At 33.2% G+C, this 19,015-nt stretch overlaps 1 protein-coding gene across 4 annotated transcripts in view; it reads right to left on the bottom strand.

Moving 5' to 3' along the window:
- The window catches only part of LOC126825738 (signal peptide peptidase-like 3), a 60,207-nt gene that overhangs the window by 21,170 nt on the left and 20,022 nt on the right, over positions 1-19,015 (bottom strand). For all 4 annotated transcript variants that reach the window (XM_050555516.2, XM_050555518.2, XM_050555514.2 and 1 more), the window contains exons 2-3: positions 13,323-13,386; positions 7,563-7,640 (exon numbers count right to left, since the gene is read on the bottom strand). In XM_050555516.2, the coding sequence (XP_050411473.1) occupies positions 7,563-7,640; positions 13,323-13,360 (116 nt within the window). In that variant the 5' untranslated portion in view covers positions 13,361-13,386. The remainder of the gene's footprint in view (positions 1-7,562; positions 7,641-13,322; positions 13,387-19,015) is intronic.

The raw sequence follows: 19,015 nt of genomic DNA, 5'->3' as shown, positions 1-19,015 counted from the left end.
AAAGTATTTAGTATACAAGTCAGTTATATATCTTGTTTTCTCGGTGTATGGGTTGATACACCGTCTCTTTTTTGAGTGGAGATCTCTCCTTGGCTTCGCCTCGGAGCCCCACTCAAAAAAGAGACGGTGTATCAACCCATACAACTTGAAAACAATGTATATAACTATTACTTGTTTATGTTTATGTTACTATATAAAATAACATGCTATTGTTAGGAATCTAAAATTTGGTTGAAAATAATAATTGAATAACAATTTTGATGGATTTGATGAAATTTTTGAAATATCTTCAAAAATTGTTGTGGTCTATAGCAATCCCCGGAAACTAAAGTAGCCCCGCTCTACGGTACTCAATTCAAAACTATAGGCTATAAACTACTATGAAAGAGGCTGTCAACATATAGGCCTACAAGAGTCATGTGGGATATTTTAGGACATGGAAGTTAGTCCTTCCAACATTTCAAACAGGTTTTTTTGTCCATAAAAAGACCTGCCAATAAGTTGATGTAAAACATGACATTGATTAACTGGCAAACAATTTGTGTAAATAAACTGTACAGTCCAGTGAGACAGTAACGTTTAGCTTGGTCAGTTTCATTTAATACATGTATCTACTGTCCATGCATATTTAATAGATTGGATTATCTGTACAATGTGTCTTCCAAGTGCAAACCAGGATTGTTTTTAGTATTAGTCTTTCTCATTGACACATTTGAAGTAAATATTTTGCTATCTTTCAGTTTAGATCTGTTATTTTCAGCACAGGCTGATAGAAATGGGAACCTGAATATCTTTTAGAGTGGGGACCACCCCTGTATATATGGTTCCCACAATGTTAATTTGACAAATATTTAAAGCCCCAACATACTAGAATGAAGATTAAAGGCAATTCAAATAGGGAAAGTCTTATATGAGAATCTAAAGTTTCTGTTGAGTTCAAACTGCCTATTTCAAACGCCGCCATTTTTTCATGTGTTCCAAGATGTGCCGTTGACAAAAAAAGGTTGAGAACCACTGTATTAGAAGTAAGAACTGACAACTCTTAATTTAAATCTTACATTATGCATCTTAAATTACATAATAACAACAGTATAATTTTAAAATATATACATCAATGATCTGGTATGTTGTATCATTAATCGATCATGTGTAATCATATATTTTTGGGGTTGATTATATAAAAGTCATGAAAATAGGCAATATGATCAATATGTATTATAGTCTAAGTTCATTATAGATATAATTGTAAGGGACCTAAAGCCTTTATCCCTGTGCTTTAACCTAACCTATTGTCATTTACAATATTAGGTCAGTAGTGGAATTGATTTGTTACCATTTGTAAAGTTGACTTATCTTACAAAAGATTATAAATCCCCAACTTGTTTGATTTGTAATCTAGTCAAGAAATGTTTGTATAAAATTTTACATGTTACACTACAAGGTATATGTATACAAGAAGCTGCCAAGCAGGATATGCCTACATTTTTCAAGAGATGGATAGAGAACAAGCTAAACAAAGATACGCCCACAGCAGCTAAATCGTCTGGGAATTCAACATATTTTTACTTTTTTCGGTAATTAAACATTTATAATACACTAAAATCTGATTAAGAGTAACAACTCATGAAGTAATTATCAGAAAACCATTAGAATTTGTTTGGTTTTTATAAAGTTCCGCAACATGCTAACGCTTAGTATACAAAACTTTTAATATCATGGATTTAGCTGTTCAAGTCATATCAAATTTACTTGTTCGTATCAAGATCTTAAACTCTGTGTATCAATCTGAAGTCAATCAGATGATAACTTTAGCCTCTAGAGTGTCACAAGATTTTTCAAAGTGATCAAGGGCCATAACTTTGGCAGTAATTATCGGAAATCTTTGAAAATCAATAGGATTCTTCGTCTCATGACCTCAAACACTGTGTATAAATTTAAAGTCAATCAAATATCAACTTTAGCTTCTAGAGCATCCACAAGATTTTTTGAAGTGATCAAGGGCCATAACTCTGGCAGTAATTATTGGAAATCGCTGAAAATCAAAAGGGTTCTTCATCTCATGACCTTAAACACTGTGTATAAATTTAAAGTCAATCGGATATTAACTTTAGCCTATAGAGCGTCCACAAGCAATTACGAAAAATCGCTTTTTATACGCACACATTGAAATTTTGTTGTATATTGTCATCGGTCGCCCTCGTCCGGACAGTGGTCCGGCGTCCACAAGCAATCAAAAGGGTTCTTCATCTCATGACCTTAAACACTGTGTATAAATTTAAAGTCAATCGGATATTAACTTTAGCCTCTAGAGCGTCCACAAGCAATTACGAAAAATTGCTTTTTATACACACACATTGAATTTTTTTTGTATATTGTATATGACAAAATTTCAATGTGTGCATATAAAAAGCGATTTTTCGTAATATCAAGGGCCATAATTCAGGAAGGTACATCAAATATGTGTGAATATCGACAGGAACTAAGATCTTTGGGTTATAAACATGCATTTCAAGTTTCATTAAAATCGGATCAAAATTGTGACCTCTAGAGTATCCACAACCTTGATATACCACATATTTACACCATTTGTGTTATACGAGGGGCGGCCATTTTGTCTGTCAGTTTTGGTCCAATTTTCACGAAATTCAAACTCAACCATCATTACGTGTAACAGTGATATACTCACAGAGTTTTTTTAAATCGGATAATAATTGTGACCTCTAGAGGGACCACAAGCAGTGATGGGATTTTGCCCTTATATTCCGGACTTGTCCGAATCTTTTTTCCAAACGCCCAAAATTGTCCGACCGGGAATATGCCCAATCGGACATCAAGACATGGTGAATAATATTCAAAATTCCGAAATTAATATAGTTTACTGAGTGTATAACTACCACTCAACCCGATTATCGTCGATAATACGCTGGGTTTATTAGGTAATTAAGTGATCAACGTATTTATCATGTTATACCGTCTATAGTATAAACCTACCTTGATTTAACTACTTAATCTGCCTTGATTGACTGACTGACTTAATCCTTTGTCGGACAGTTCATCAATCTAATCTTAAACAGAAGTCATTGCTTTCCTTTTGTCGGACTATTCATCAATTCAAAAAGAATGATTATAATTTTAATCCACCTGTTTACCTCGTGGTTTCTCATTTGTTGGGCATCTTAATCGCATTGATGTGAGCCGACATCATCTATAATAAACTAATCATAGATGTCACATATCGTAAGAGTAAATAACACCCTAAATCAATGGACAGTCATTTTGACTATGATATCTTTTACGTCTTTTAAGAATCCATATAGAAATTCTCATCCACAGTGGCACTTTCCCTTGATCTCGAGCGCGGCACGAATATTGCTTAACATATTATTAGGCAGTGCTTACTATGAAGCCGTGTGATGCGAATCACGTATGCTATTAGTCTCTATTATCCAGAAAAATATTCTACGAATATGTTGAAGACTAGGAGTTTCTGGGTGACCGAGACTAGAACGCACCCAGCAAAACGTATTTGTAGGCGGGAATTAAGAAGCATGTCAATCATTCTGCTGTGTTGCCTATGATGCCTGTCACTCTGTCGTGACTATGAAAGAGTGTTATTCGCTGAAGTTAGCTATGCCTGTTTACAAGTGATTTAACTATTTCGGAAGTTCTGCATTCATTTGCTGCCGTATAAACGAAGACACTTAATTCTAAAGGAATATTATGGTTGTGAATTTGATGCCGAAGCAGGATCGGCAAGCTTTCATTCAACTTATTACGAAAATGCTTAATTTTGTAGGACATTTACTGACATAAATTTGAATGCCGTACGGGAATTAAGTGTGAAAAATAGCGAGGTCACCAATTTTTATTACGTACGGGATTTGAATATTTTGTTGACATGTGGTTTTTAATTGTGGTATGAATTCAATACTGTACGGGAATTTAATATGAAAAATAGCGAGGTTCACTTTTTTTTATTACGTACGGGATTTTAATATTTTGACATGTGACTTTTAATTGTATAAACGCGATTTTTTGTACAATCAGGGACCATAATTCATGAAGTTATGGCCCGATACATGCCAATATCGAAGGAACCAAGATCTTAGGGAGATAAACCTATATTTCAAGTTTCGTTGAAATCGGATAAAAATTGTGACCTGTAACATGGGTGTATAAAAATAGAAATAAATCTTGCTGATTTAGTCAAATACATGATTTAATGATAGTAATGTGAAGGACGGAGTATTCTTAATATGATTTGAAATGTTGGTGGCAAAGACTTTTCTTTTTTGGGGGCAGGAAGTTCATTACGTGTATGGTGCAATCATTCTGCCAACTTAGATGTGGTTTATTATTTATTAAATATAAATTGGGTCATTTTTGACAATCAGAAAGTATTTTAAGGTGGGGACAAAAAATAATCTCAGATTGCCCATATCTCGGTTATTTCTGAACGGATCTTTTTCAGGTTTTCATTTTTGGATTCTTTGGACGAATCCCATATAGGCTCTGACTGACAGTTTTTCGAAATTCGTAAGTTTTTCCCAAACAAGAATAGTTTTCTCCATTTTAAAAATAGATAAAAAAAAGACATATGTTGGTGTTAGCCCGAGATATTGTCTTTCATTTTCAGAGACCTTGTTCAATTACATTTTCAATGGTTTGGCCGCAATATTGGGTTTTACAAAAAACCTTCAAATCGATATTCAGATGCCATTTTAATTTCGATTTCGAAAACTTTCTTTTGTATTGAACCTACTCCGAATGGCAACAATTCCTAGGGAGTTGATTTTTGAATATCAATTTTGTTTACTTCCAGCTTCACTTTGAATTTTGTTCTAATTTTCACCGTCTAGCCAGTGACCTAACATTTCAATGACCCTTGACCATTGTATGTATGATGACCCTGATGTCTACTAACAATTAATATCAAAAAGTTTGGTCTTGACGTATAACTTCCAGTTTTATTAAGAGTTCAAAAAGAAACGTTTTTTCCACTTTAATTGGTATTGGATGTTACTATACTCAATAATTCATGGTTTAACTTGATTGTTGATTTGATTTTTTGATTGTACTAGACACCATAGCCAAAGCTGGCTGTATATGCCGGTCATGACCGCTTGATAAATAATTTGACCAAAATTCCTTGGAACCCATTGGTCAATTTACACGCCATAAATCTAGAATTGTTTTCAAAACCCCATTTTCAAACTTGGCTACCTTGTAACTATAAAATTCTACGTTTTAGTGTCATAAAAAAATGACATGAACTATGAATTTAATTTGCAAAGTTTCTGCTGTATACTGGACTTTACAACAAAACTTCGAATGAACCGATGCAACTCTTGACTAACAAACTACGACTAACATTTGTTTGCAATTTCTATTGACCTAACACAGTATATTAAGTCATTAACAATTGCAAGCCACAGGCCTATCTAAAAAAAATATGAGTTGTGGAAGCTCAGCATCCTGAACTTTCAGTGCATCAGTTGTAAGCAGTTGATAACAATTCGAATGAGTCAAGTTGAATGGAATCACAAGACTGATACTGTCACTTTAAGGCATGGATTTCATATTAAAAATATGATCATATCTGAGATTTAGGATTGCTTAAAATACACCTATACTTTTTTTTTAAATGTAGGTATTGATTGCATATTCGATCTTAATAATACCTAATAAAGAATGTAATGATTTTCCATAGAAAACTAACAGATGTTTGACTGACTAATTAAATCATGCCTACATGCAGGGCTGCCGACAACCAGTATCGCAGCGCAATTTGCGATACATATTTCGTCCGTTGCTAACCAAAAATTAAAATCTGAAGTTTTTGATTCGCAGTTACTGCGAATCATTAATGTGCCTGTCATTTTGGATATTGTCACAAGAATAATCCACATTTTGAAGACTAGAAGGCTTACTCAACACTTTCAACGTGTATAAAATGTTGAATAAAATTTTATAAACAAAAATGAATTCTCCGTGTGACATTTTTTAAATGTAGGTATTGATTGCATATTCGATCTTAATAATACCTAATAAAGAATGTAATGATTTTCCATAGAAAACTAACAGATGTTTGACTGACTAATTAAATCATGCCTACATGCAGGGCTGCCGACAACCAGTATCGCAGCGCAATTTGCGATACATATTTCGTCCGTTGCTAACCAAAAATTAAAATCTGAAGTTTTTGATTCGCAGTTACTGCGAATCATTAATGTGCCTGTCATTTTGGATATTGTCACAAGAATAATCCACATTTTGAAGACTAGAAGGCTTACTCAACACTTTCAACGTGTATAAAATGTTGAATAAAATTTTATAAACAAAAATGAATTCTCCGTGTGACATTTTCTTCTCGAACTACCCAGACACAATACTATATAACACAGGGACATAACTCTATGAATAGGGACTATTAAACCGGAAATAGGGAATCAAGTAGTCGCACTCACGTTGCGAGACATCAAGTAATTATATCATATTCATTTTGAAATAAATAACTCCAGTGTATCGCACGTATTGTAAATAAAATATAAAAAAATAAATACATGTTAACGTATTGTAAAATGATAAATCAAAGTAAAAATTCCCGTAAAATATTATTGTTTATATCGCGTGTGTCTAGTTAATCGAGGTGCGCCCGATTGAACAAAAATAGTAATACACGATAAAAAGCAGACGAGATCGTTTTCTAACGAAGATTTCTAACGTAACAAAAAAATAACAATTAAAATGAGTGGGGCTTCGGAAGTCACTGTCAAGAATTGGCTTCAGACATAAGACCTAACTAAATGTCTACATCACATTTACAAACTGTCACAAGTACTTGTGGCAGTGCTAAAAAAATCTAAGAATAGTCAGAATGGAATCTAATCATATTTGTTATGAATTAAAGTAATATCTAATTATTTACATTGAAACTGAAAAACTGCTAATCAATTTTTAAATTTGCTAATCAAATTTGGCAAAATTGGACTTTTTGATTCAACTGTGAAAAATTACCGACAGCCCTGCCTACATGTTTTATGTGGATGTCAGCATTCACCCCTTCTCAAATCAACCTAAATTCTCTTTTAGTAAAGTTCTGTCTTATGATCAAATCAATCAATGTATATGCTTTTAAAAAAATTTAGTTTTGTTTTACAAGATCTCTATCCGAAGGGTCCCCACCTTCTTTGTATAGTCATAGTTTTACACTGAAATCAAATTATGAAATGTTCAATGTTAAACACTAGGCTGAATTAATTTTGAATATATGAATAGTCTAGCAAACAGAACTGGTTTTCAACTCGTCTCCCTATTTCTATTTATAAAAGGTAATGATTTTACCTAGCATACCTGACTGACATTATACAGTAATAGGTTAGCTTGTTTGCTTAACTTCAAGAATAAATTCATGAGACCATAACATGATTATATCCATGTCTTACTGATGACTACCAGTATATTAAAACTATGTAATAATTGTTAGGCACTCAAAATCTTCATCTGAACGCCATAACCTAACCCACCTACTGACCACCTGCAAAATGTTCAAATTTACTTACCTAAAACTTCCATAGACTATAAGTAAAATTGATATAACAAATGTTGACAGTCGAGATGTATCTACTATATTATATGCTCTGAAATACAAAATAAATATTTATTATGTTGGAAATAGGAAAATTTTGTGATATACTGGTAGTGCTGTGTTGATATATCGATACACCGATATGTATCAATACGTTCCAGCGATATTTATATCGATATGTAATATAGCCGTATCGTTGAACAAATTCTTCAGTTAAGAAATAACACGAAACCCACGTGGCAAAAGAAGACAATCTCGGCATGGTTTGCCAATTGAGCGTCTTCCACACTCTGTATGAATTCCAGGTACCGGTAAATATTAAAATAATAACTGGATCATACATTGATGGATTCACTGACCAGTTGTTAGGTAAATTTAAATCTTCATTGAATATAATCCCCTGATAGAACACCGAATACACCGAGAAACAGTCATTTAATAATATATTTTCCTGATAGAATTCAAATGACACGTGACATATCGCTTGGAATTATTAGGTTAATAACCTAGTTTTAAATAGCGCTTACCGTTATGATTTTTTATATTTTATAGTTTATACACATTCTGACAAAGGCTTAATTTTAAAAATATTGTTTTTATTGAAATCTATGTCATAATCGTACGGAATTTTTATTTTAAAGCAATTTCAAGTATGGTTGTCACGTGACAATTGTGCCGTGTTTCTATCAATTGACGAATGAATACAAACTTTTGCCATGTTACGTGACTAGTTATGATAGACAAAACTACAAATTGTGTTATGAAGAAATGCCATGGTGCCGTATCAGCTTATTTTGGCAACAGCATTTTCTGATACTGGCAATAGTTGAAAAATGCTAATATTTTAGATCATTGACTTATGAAACGTGAACATTTCATCGAATAAACGAAGACAGTAATTAATTTATTCTGGAATATTACGGACGTGAACTTCAAGATGGTACGTGAATTAAATATGGAAAATTTTCAAAAGGTGTACCCGTCGTTATTTTTGTGGTAATCACATACATTAAAATACGACATTCTCCACAAAAAATTACCAAGAATTATTTTTGTCTAGTTATATTAAAGGGAATGGAGCTTATAATTAACCCATATCCTACGGGACCTCAATTGAGATGTAGTTTGAGATTATTTTGGGCATAATTCGTGATGTCATCATATCGCGATACGTATCGCGTATCGGTTTGCCGTATCGTCAATACGTAACGTATCGAAAATGAACTGTATCGACACAGCCCTATAAAGTGATGTGTGCCTATAAATTATATACTGGTGTGTGCCTATACAAATTGATAGATAATCACCTAATCTATATAACAATAATAACATGAAGCAATTTTACTCTTTTGTTAAATTTGTGATAGAAAAACTGAAGCCATCAATGGTGTTATTGTTTTTTAAATTATAGACAGAAATTTAGTCCTAAATTCTATTGTTTGATGTAATCAAAGGCTTTTCTGTAAAAATATTGACTTTTTGCTATAAAAATAATAAAACTTTGTTAACAATAATTATTTAAACACCTATAGACAATAACAGCCCAATAAACTGGTCTTGGAAGTCTTGAAGGCTAAATTATTTTTCTTTAATAATTTCTGAGTGACTATGGTATGTAAAATCAGGAGTTTATGTCTAGCGTATATTTACAAAGTCCCACATCATAAAAAGTAAACACTGAAGATAAACAAATGAAAATAGTCCCACTTCACTTAAACCATAGTAAGACTAAATTAAAACCTGGGTTCAGTTTTAACAACAAACACTTTTTTGTACAGTACTACAAGTAATATTTACATGGATTCTGCAAAATTACTTTGTAGTTCATGACACTCCATGTTGTTATTCGCTGTGACAATACATGTATTTGATGTAGAAACAGTGGAATTATTTGTAAATACCATGATAGGAAATTGTTGACCCTGCACAATATTCCTCTTTATGTCATTGACAAATAAACATATTTCAAAGACATCCAGAAAAATCCCCCCCCCCACCCGGTCGCAAAATATATTTAATTATTAGTAATGAGAGATAATAACATTAATTTAATATTAAACTTTAACATATTATTTATAATAACAATTGTACTATATGTAATGTGGTTTTACCCATATTAAATTATAAATTACAATTCAATTACCCCTTTTTTAGTGTACAACATGCAAGAGGGCCAATAAATAAAAGTTTATTTATTTAGATTATACATAAATGGGGGCTTAAAGGTGTTATTTACTGTACATTAAGAAGATTAGAGCAAAAAATCCAGATTATACATTTCCCTATTTTTGAAGAGAATAAAATTCATACTTTTTCATACTATGATTGGGATAATATTTTATGTTGACAATATAAACAATATTTTATAGTAGGGTCAACACAAGGTAAATCAGATGCATATTTAATAAGCCTAGATTTACATGTAATACTTATCCCTAAAGATCACAAACTACTATATTAAATGATAAACTTTGTATGTAGACCTAAGGTGTTTTATTTTAAACTAAACCTGCAGTGACTGTGACCCAAACCAATCAGTGTTGGGATCTTATTTTCAAAGTTCAGGTTAGATTGGGGTCATCAAAACGTTTTTGTTTCAGTTTTTATTCAGACTAATTCTGGGCCCTTATTCACGAAAACTTAAACTAAGATACAATCGAAATTTTAAGAAATACTGCAATTTGATTGGCTGACCAGTAAAATCAATTTGCATATATCCAATGAAGTTGCAGTATTTCTTAAAATTTTGGTTGTAACTTAGTTTAAGTTTTCGTGAATAAGGGCCCAGGGCCTAATGCCTTCAGAATAGTTTGGAGTGACGATGACGATGACGGCATACAATACTTCAAATTGAAATAGACTACTAGCAAACTACATCTTTCTGTTAAGGAAGGTTCGTTTCTTATTTTTCATTCCACTGCCAAAAACATTTTTTTTTAGGGATCAACTTTGGACAGGTTTATTTTTAAACTTATTTTGTATGACTCTTGTTGAAGAGGACCAGTTAAACACGCATTATATAATGATAAATCTGCCTATGGCAGGTCTTTCTTTAGGCCTGACATGTTATCTAAATTATTAATTAGCCAGTTAATTAAACATACATTATGCAAGAGCAAAATCTGATTATTGCAAGTATTAATTTAGGCTTCAGATGTTATAGAAATTATAAATTAGATCTTTATTCAAACAACAAGCCAAAATCAACTCTGTGGACCCACGGATGGCTCGGCTACAGCTCGGATTTAAATCGAATTAATTCAAATATGGCGCATCCTGATGAGAATACGTCAGTTAGATCGAGGCTAAATGATAGAGTGTACTTAGCAAGGCCGCTGTACAGCGTTTCCGCATGCCATTGAAAACTTTACTTGATAATCGAGATATGTAGGTGGAGTTAACGCCTGTTAATTAAACGATCGACCACGGTGAAGGCACATTTCACTACCATTTCTAGTCAAATATTACAACGATGATAACTATGTTCAGAATAAAGTAATTTGACTGAAATTTTCAATATATTTTTCTTTCATCATCTACTTTTAAACTGTTATGGCAAGAATGGCAAATTCTCTATAAAAATCTCCCATAATGTATCTTTAAGCTAACAGTAACAAGACCACAATCAACTCTTGATGGTTTAAGTAAAGATAGGTTGCCAGGCAACGAAACATATGCCCACAGCAGCTAAATCGTCCGGGCAGTCAACAAGAGTTGTCGCATATTTTTACTTTTTCAGTAATGAAACATTTATAATACACTACCAGCGGCTGCCAGGCAGGATACGCCCACATTTTCGAGAGATGGATAGAGAACAAGCTAACAAGAAAGTGATTTTTCCTACAATCAAGGGCCATAATTCAGGAAATTACAATTCGATATGTGCAAATATCGAAAGGAACCGAGATCTTTGGGTTATAAACTTACATTTCAAGTTTCAACAAAATCGGATAAAAATTGTGACCTCTATAGGGTCCACAACCTTGATATACCATATTCTTACGCTATTTGAGAATGAACGACGGCCATTTTGTCTGTCAATTTTGGGCCGATTTTCACGAAATTCGAACTCAGTCGTCCTTAGGGTGTAACGGTGATATAATAATGCGGTTTTTTAAATCGGATAAAAATTATGACCTCTATAGGGTCCACAAGCTAAAAACTCGATTTTTCGTACAATCAGGGGCCATAATTCAGGAAGTTACGGTCCGATATGCGTGAATATCGAAAGGAACCAAGATCTTTGGGTTATAAACTTACATTTCAAGTTTCAACAAAATCGGATAAAAATTGTGACCTCTATAGGGTCCACAACCTTGATATATTCTTACGCTATTTGAGAACGAACGGCGGCCATTTTGTCTGTCAATTTTGGGCCGATTTTCACGAAATTCGAACTCAGTCGTCCTTAGGGTGTAACGGTGACATAATAATACGTTTTTTTAAATCGGATAAAAATTATGACCTCTATAGGGTCCATAAGCTAAAAACGCGATTTTTCGTACAATCAGGGGCCAGAATTCAGGAAGTTACGCTCCGATATGCGCGAATATCGAAAGGAATCGAGATCTTTGGGTTATAAACCTACATTTCAAGTTTCAACAAAATCGGATTAAAATTGTGACCTCTATAGGGTTCACAAGCTAAAAACGTGATTTTTCGTACAAACAGGGGCCATAATCCATGAAGTTTGGATCCGATACATGGCAATATCGAAAGCAGCCGAGATCTTTTGGAGTTAAACCTATATTTCAAGTTTCGTCAAAATCGGATAAGAATTGTGACCTGTAGAGTGTCCACAAACAAATTGTGGACGGACGGACTGGGGCGACGGCATAATACGTCAACATGAAAATGTGGGCGTATAAAAATCTAATTAAGAGTAACAACTCATTAAGTAATTATCAGAAAATCATTAGAATTTGTTTGGTTTTTATAAATTTCTGCCCCATGCTAACGTTTAGTATGTATGAAATATTTAGTATCATGGATTTAGCAGTTCAAGTTATCAAAATTCACTGAAAATCAATATACTTGTTCGTTTCAAGACCTTAAACTCTGTGTATCAATCTGAAGTCAATCGGATGATAACATAAGCCTCTACAGCGTCACAAGATTTTTCAAAGTGATCAAGGGCCATAACTTTGGCAGTAATTATCGGAAATCGTTGAAAATCAATACGATTCTTCATCTCATGACCTCAAACACTGCATATGACTTTAAAGTCAATCGGATATTAACTTTAGCCTCTAGAGCGTCCACAAGATTTTTTGAAGTGATTAAGGGCTATAACACTGGCAGTAATTATCCAAAATTATTAGGCTTCTTCGTCTCATGACCTTAAACACTGTGTATAAATTTGTAGTCAATCGGATCTTAAGTTTAGCCTCTAGAGCGTCCACAAGATTTTTTTAAGTAATCAAGGCCATAACTCTGGCAGCAATTATCCGAAATCGCTGAAAATCAATAGGCTTCTTCGTCTCATGACCTTAAACACTGTGTATAAATTTAAAGTCAATCAGATTTTAACTTTAGCCTCTAGAGCGTCCACAAGCAATTGTGGACGCCAGACGGGGGCGACGACAATATACGACCACATTTCAATGTGGGCGTATAAAAATGGATAATCGAGACATTGTTTATCATCATTTTATTTATTCTAATATCAGCCTGACTACATCAAGAGGGGTGATGATACCACTCTAAATCATACAATTATAACCAAATTACTTACGAGGCAGTAGCGGTTTCTGCCAGTTGCTCCTCTCCCATTTTGTCTACTCAAGACCTATCTTTACCTGAAACAAAATAGAAAAAGATGAATAAACACTTATTACAATAATATTTAAATTATTACAATCATATTTAAAATATAGAGTTTCTTAAGCTTGGGACACACTCATTGAACGATTCGCTGTAAAAATTTGCCTAGTGTATCCTATGCATGATATACATGTATAATACAAGCTCTTTGACTTGAAAATTCAAAATAGATCATCTAGCAATCAAACATGCCCTTTGCACTAACTAACTACTTTAACCATTTGTAGTTTTGAAAAACAAAAAATATATCCCTGCAGGATGTTCACTTAAAACTAGACTAGTCCAACTTGGATTTAATGATCCTATTTACAATTCTGTCTGCTGTTCAAAAATGGGATACATGTACATATGAAATTTATTCATTCAAATTAAAGATAGGTTGCCAGGCAAGGAAACATACGCCCACAGCAGCTAAATTGTCCGAGCAGTCAACAAGGGTTGTGGCATATTCCATACAGATCAGATGATAACATTTGTCAATCGAATGTTCACAAAGTTCAACAAAGTAAAACAAGGGCCATAACTCTACAAGTAATTAACGGAAATTGCTGAAATTCAATAGGTTTCTTCGTTTCACTAATTTAAATGATGCATATAAATTTCATACATCGGATGATAACTTTCATCATTCCATCGTTCACAAGGTTGAAAATAGTTAAACAAGGGCCATAACTCTAGAAGTAATTAACGGTAATTGCTGAAATTCAATAGACTTCTTCATTGCACTAATCTGAATGATGCATATAAATTTCATACAGATAGGATGATCACTTTTATCATTCGAGCGGTCAAAAGGTTCAACAAAATTAAACAAGTGGGATAACTCTAGAATTAGTTATTGGAAATTGCTGAAATTCAATAGGATTCATTTCACTAATTTGCATGCTGCGTATAAATTTCATACAGATCTGATGATGATTTTGCCATTGGAGCATTCACAAAGTGCAACAAGTGAAACAAGGGCCATAACTCCAGAAGTAAGTAATGAAAATTGCGAAAATTCAAAAGGATTCTTCGCTTCACTAATCTAAATGGTGCATATAAATTCCATACAGATCACATGATAACTTTTGTTATCATAAGGTTCAAAGTGAAACAATGGCCATAACTGTAGAAGAAATTAACATAATCATTTACTAATCTAAATAAAGCATATAAATTTCATACAGATCGGATGATAACTTTTGTCATTCAAACGTTCACAAGGCTCACAAAATAAAACAAGAGCCATAACTCTAGAAATAATTGACGGAAATTGCTGAAATTCAATAGACCTCCGTTTCACAAATTTAAATGATGCATATAAATTTCATACATATCGGATAACTTTCATCAAATCGAGCATTAACAAGGTTGAACAAAGTGAAACAAGGGCCATAACTCTAGAAGTAATTATTGTAAATTGCTGAAACTCAGAAGGCTACGTGGTTTCACTAATTTAAATAATGCATTTAAATTTCACAAAGATCGGAAATTACTGAAATTCAATAGGATTCTTCTTTTTAGGTCGCGGTTAATTAATTGTCAGTTTCTCATGACCTGAGTTTGTGAAATATACATGCTACATGAGGTAATTATTAATTATTGAGATCAAATTTAATTTTTTTAGTTTAATGCGGTTTCAATTTCAGCAATAACTAATGTCAGCTACTTGGTCGTTGAAAATCCAAAAGTAACCAGTGTCCGCGATTTATTCACATTTAATAAATATTTATAGATTAAAATATCTGTTGCACAATAGCCGAGCATCGGAAGACTTGATCATAATAAATAATTAACCCTTCGTCAACTCATTCATTCTTGGCATTTCATTTCTTTATCTTTCCCTACTTTGACAGGTTACAAAATAACCTGTTTAAAACTGGTTGATGATTTGTTCTGACATATATAATTATAAGTATACCCTTGGATTTTTAAATACAAAATAAGCTAGATTATTTAACATGTCGGTCCAAAGACACACATGGCCGTTTCTCTAGCCCTGAAAGAAGATACTACCAACGGCATTTCCCCCCCCCCCCCTCCGTGTTAATTGTCTTCAAACTGTTTACATTTATTTGTAACTTTTGTGTCCTTTTGAGACTGTTAATATAGTGTTGTTATTAAAATACACGAAGCAGTGTCACTCTGTCGGTAACTCATGTTCGAGCCCATCTTAAAGGAGATAAATCGCTAATATTTTGGACCTAGAAATTGGCACAAATGAGTCGCAACACACATAATAATGTAATATGAATTAATATATACTGTTTTACATTCAATCGTGTCCGTTTTACTGTGAATTGTCATCAGTTATGTTCGGCGAAATACGCCAGAAGTCTCAACCGCAAGTCAGTTTCGACCGTCTGGTTATTCCAGTCAACACCGATATTATTTATTGCGCATGCTCCCCAAATAAGAATATGATATCACCGTTTGACATGACTTGTGGAATATGTCTAACCTCATTCTTTGAGCACCTTGTTACAAATGGCGCTGAAACGCATTATGGTACACGATTCGTGTACCAATGGTAAAATGTTTATTTTGTCTTAAATATTGGATATCAGAAGCCCATCTTTTCCAGGTAAGATCGCAACACCAATGCTGATTTAAATTGCAAAAAAAATCGTGTTTTCAATGTCGAAGATTTTGGATGATATTGAGTTACGGACTTAGCTACTTTAAGACAGCAGTTTGGGGACCATTGCTAGTCACCTAAATAAAATAATTTAGCAAGAATTAAAAGACATTTATATCTTTCTGTGAATTTTATTACAAATGACAAGAGTTTTATAGAGTATATATGTGGTCTTTGGTGAATGTTGTAGCTACCATTCCTTGGTTCGGATAACAGATTTGATACGGCTTTATCACTTCCTGTTTACGGATGGACTCCATATATTTTTTCACATTCTAGCCTACTTTACTTATCACCTACGGTGTCATGTTCATCGATAAAAAGTGGATTTTAATGTGTCAATTCATTGTTCATTTTTAAAAGCAAACAAATATAGTTTTTCAGGACAAATTTTTGACCTCATTTAATTTGACCAAATAATTATGGAAGTGTGTAATTATTACGGATGAAAACGGACATGCGGGCGGGTCATGAGAAGCAAACAATTAATTAACAGTGGCCTTATTAATTTAAATGAAGCATATAAATTTCATGCAGATCGGCAGATAACTTAGAGAAGGTGCAACAAAGTGAAACAAGGACCATAACTCTAGAAGTAATTAACAGAAATTGCTGAAATTCAATAGGCTTCTTCATTCACTAATCTAAATAATGCATTATAAATTTCACAATGATCGGATGATAACCTTTGGCGTTAGAGCATTCACAAGGTTCAATAAACTGAAACAAGGGCCATAACTCTAAACGTAATAAATGGTAATTGCTGAAATTCAATAGACATCTTCGTTTCACTAATCTTAATTATGCATATAAATTTCACAAAGATCGGATGATAACTTTTGGCGTTCGAGTACATTCACAAGGTTCAACAAAGTGAAAGAAGGGCAATAACTCTAGAGGTAATAAACAAAATTATTGAAATTAAATAGGTTTCTTCATCTCACAAGAAACTGTGGACGATGGACAGACGAACGGGGGCGACGGCAATATGCATCCACATTTCCATGTGGGTGTATAAAAAATGAAATTCGCCTTAAAGTAGGTAAGTCTCTAACTTAATATCATCCAAAGTCTTCGACATTGAAAACACAAATTGTTTTTCCAATTTAATCAACATTGATGTTGTGATCTTACCGGGAAAAGATCGGCTTTTGATATCCAATATTTAAGACAAAATTTTGTACCATAATGCGTTTCAGGGACTCGAAGAACTAGGCTAGACATATTCCACAAGTCATGTCAAACGGTGACGTCATATTCTTATCTGGAGAGCATGTGCAATAAATACTATCGGTGTAGCTTTAAATAACCAGACCCTAGAGGTTGCCATTCGGTTGAGACTTATGGCGTATTTCGCTGAACATAACCGATTTAAAATTAGAGTAAATACGGAAACCATTGAATGTAAATCAGTTTATAATCATTTATATTACATTTATTATATGCATTGCAACCCATTTGTGTCAATTTCTTGGTTCCAAATATAAGTGATTTAGCTCCTTTAACTGCAATTCAGAAAACATTCAATTTGGAATAGAACTACCACAAGGCTGAATTATCGAGAACCCTAGGTTCTAATGAGATCTATACAATGTATATGTTCATGGTCCACCATCAAAAGGTTTATTAAACGGCATTAGGTAAGCCGTGACCGCCCTAGACATTCGTCAATTCGCCAATGGCGACAATTCTTTTTATTGCCGATCAAATTGATGATACTGGCAAAAGTTTTGGAGAATGAATTTTAGAGAGTGTAATTTCAAAAATCTTCTAATTTTAATCTTGAAATTGGCTAGTTCAACACTTCTTTCAATAGACTCGATGTAGTGTCTATTTTTAGTACATTAATTGACTCTAGTCTCAATCTTGCAAGTGGCAAATTAGTCAATAGTTACGCACTTTAAAAACGACTGAAAGATCGAGTCTCGAGACATTACTTTCGCTTAGCTTAAATTTATTTTCAGATTATAATAATGAATAATGATTACTAATATATATTTACCAAACCGAAAATAAGGATAGATTGAGTTTTACTACCTTCATCCGCGAAGCACATTGTTAACGAAACGGCAGATACAACTTCTATTTCTTCTAGAAAGTTACTGATGACGACAAAGTGGATGTGATTGATGTGATGATGAGTGTACGAGTAGCACTCGTATGACAGAATCTCAATTTTGTTGCCTGCATCCTCGCAAATGTGAACTTTCGGACAGTTCAAGAAGTAAAAAAAATACTCTTGTGCATTAAATAAGTACAAATCACATATTTATTTTTAATTAACAAACACATGAATTGAAATATAATATTTGGCTACAAGTTTCTGAATTGGCTATTAAAATTTTGATTTGGCTAAAAAATTTGGCTAAAGGTTTTAAGAGTCTAGGGGGGTCACTGGGTAAGATTAGATAAAGAGCTGACAGTTCTCACTATAATAGTTAAAAAATAGATAATGAAAAGAGAATATTTTGAAAATTTCAGTCAAATTACTTCACTCTGAGCCAAGGAATCGGCGATATAATTATAGGCTAGCTTTAATTGTCATTAATACCATTGTTACGATAATAAACAAAGTCTCTATTATCCATTTTTACTGTAACCGCATCCACCAGAAAACTTATTTGAATCCACTAAATATCACAGGAATCCGATGGCATCAAGAGTTGATTATGGTCTAAATGTCTTGGTAAATAAATTAATAATTAAGATAACTTTTCAGCCCTAAAGAAAAAGACCTGCAATAGACAGATTTAGCTATTGCATAATGCATATTAAAGGTACATGCCTATATACATAACAATACTAGATTTGTTTACATAGTAAACATATAGACTAATTCTTTATACATATTCCATGCATTAAACTTTTAGAATCTTTATTCCATTCTGAACTTGTGACACCACATGTTAGTTTTAATCAGGAGTATCTGAACATCCAAGTTTAAATGTCAACAAGGACATGTGTTTTAGTAATTTGATCAGATT

This window comes from Patella vulgata, chromosome 6 (genome assembly GCF_932274485.2).
Source record: "Patella vulgata chromosome 6, xgPatVulg1.2, whole genome shotgun sequence".
NCBI classification, from domain to species: Eukaryota; Metazoa; Mollusca; class Gastropoda; family Patellidae; genus Patella; species Patella vulgata.
Note: the sequence above shows the minus strand (reverse complement) of the source record. Positions and strands in the feature narration are given on the sequence as shown.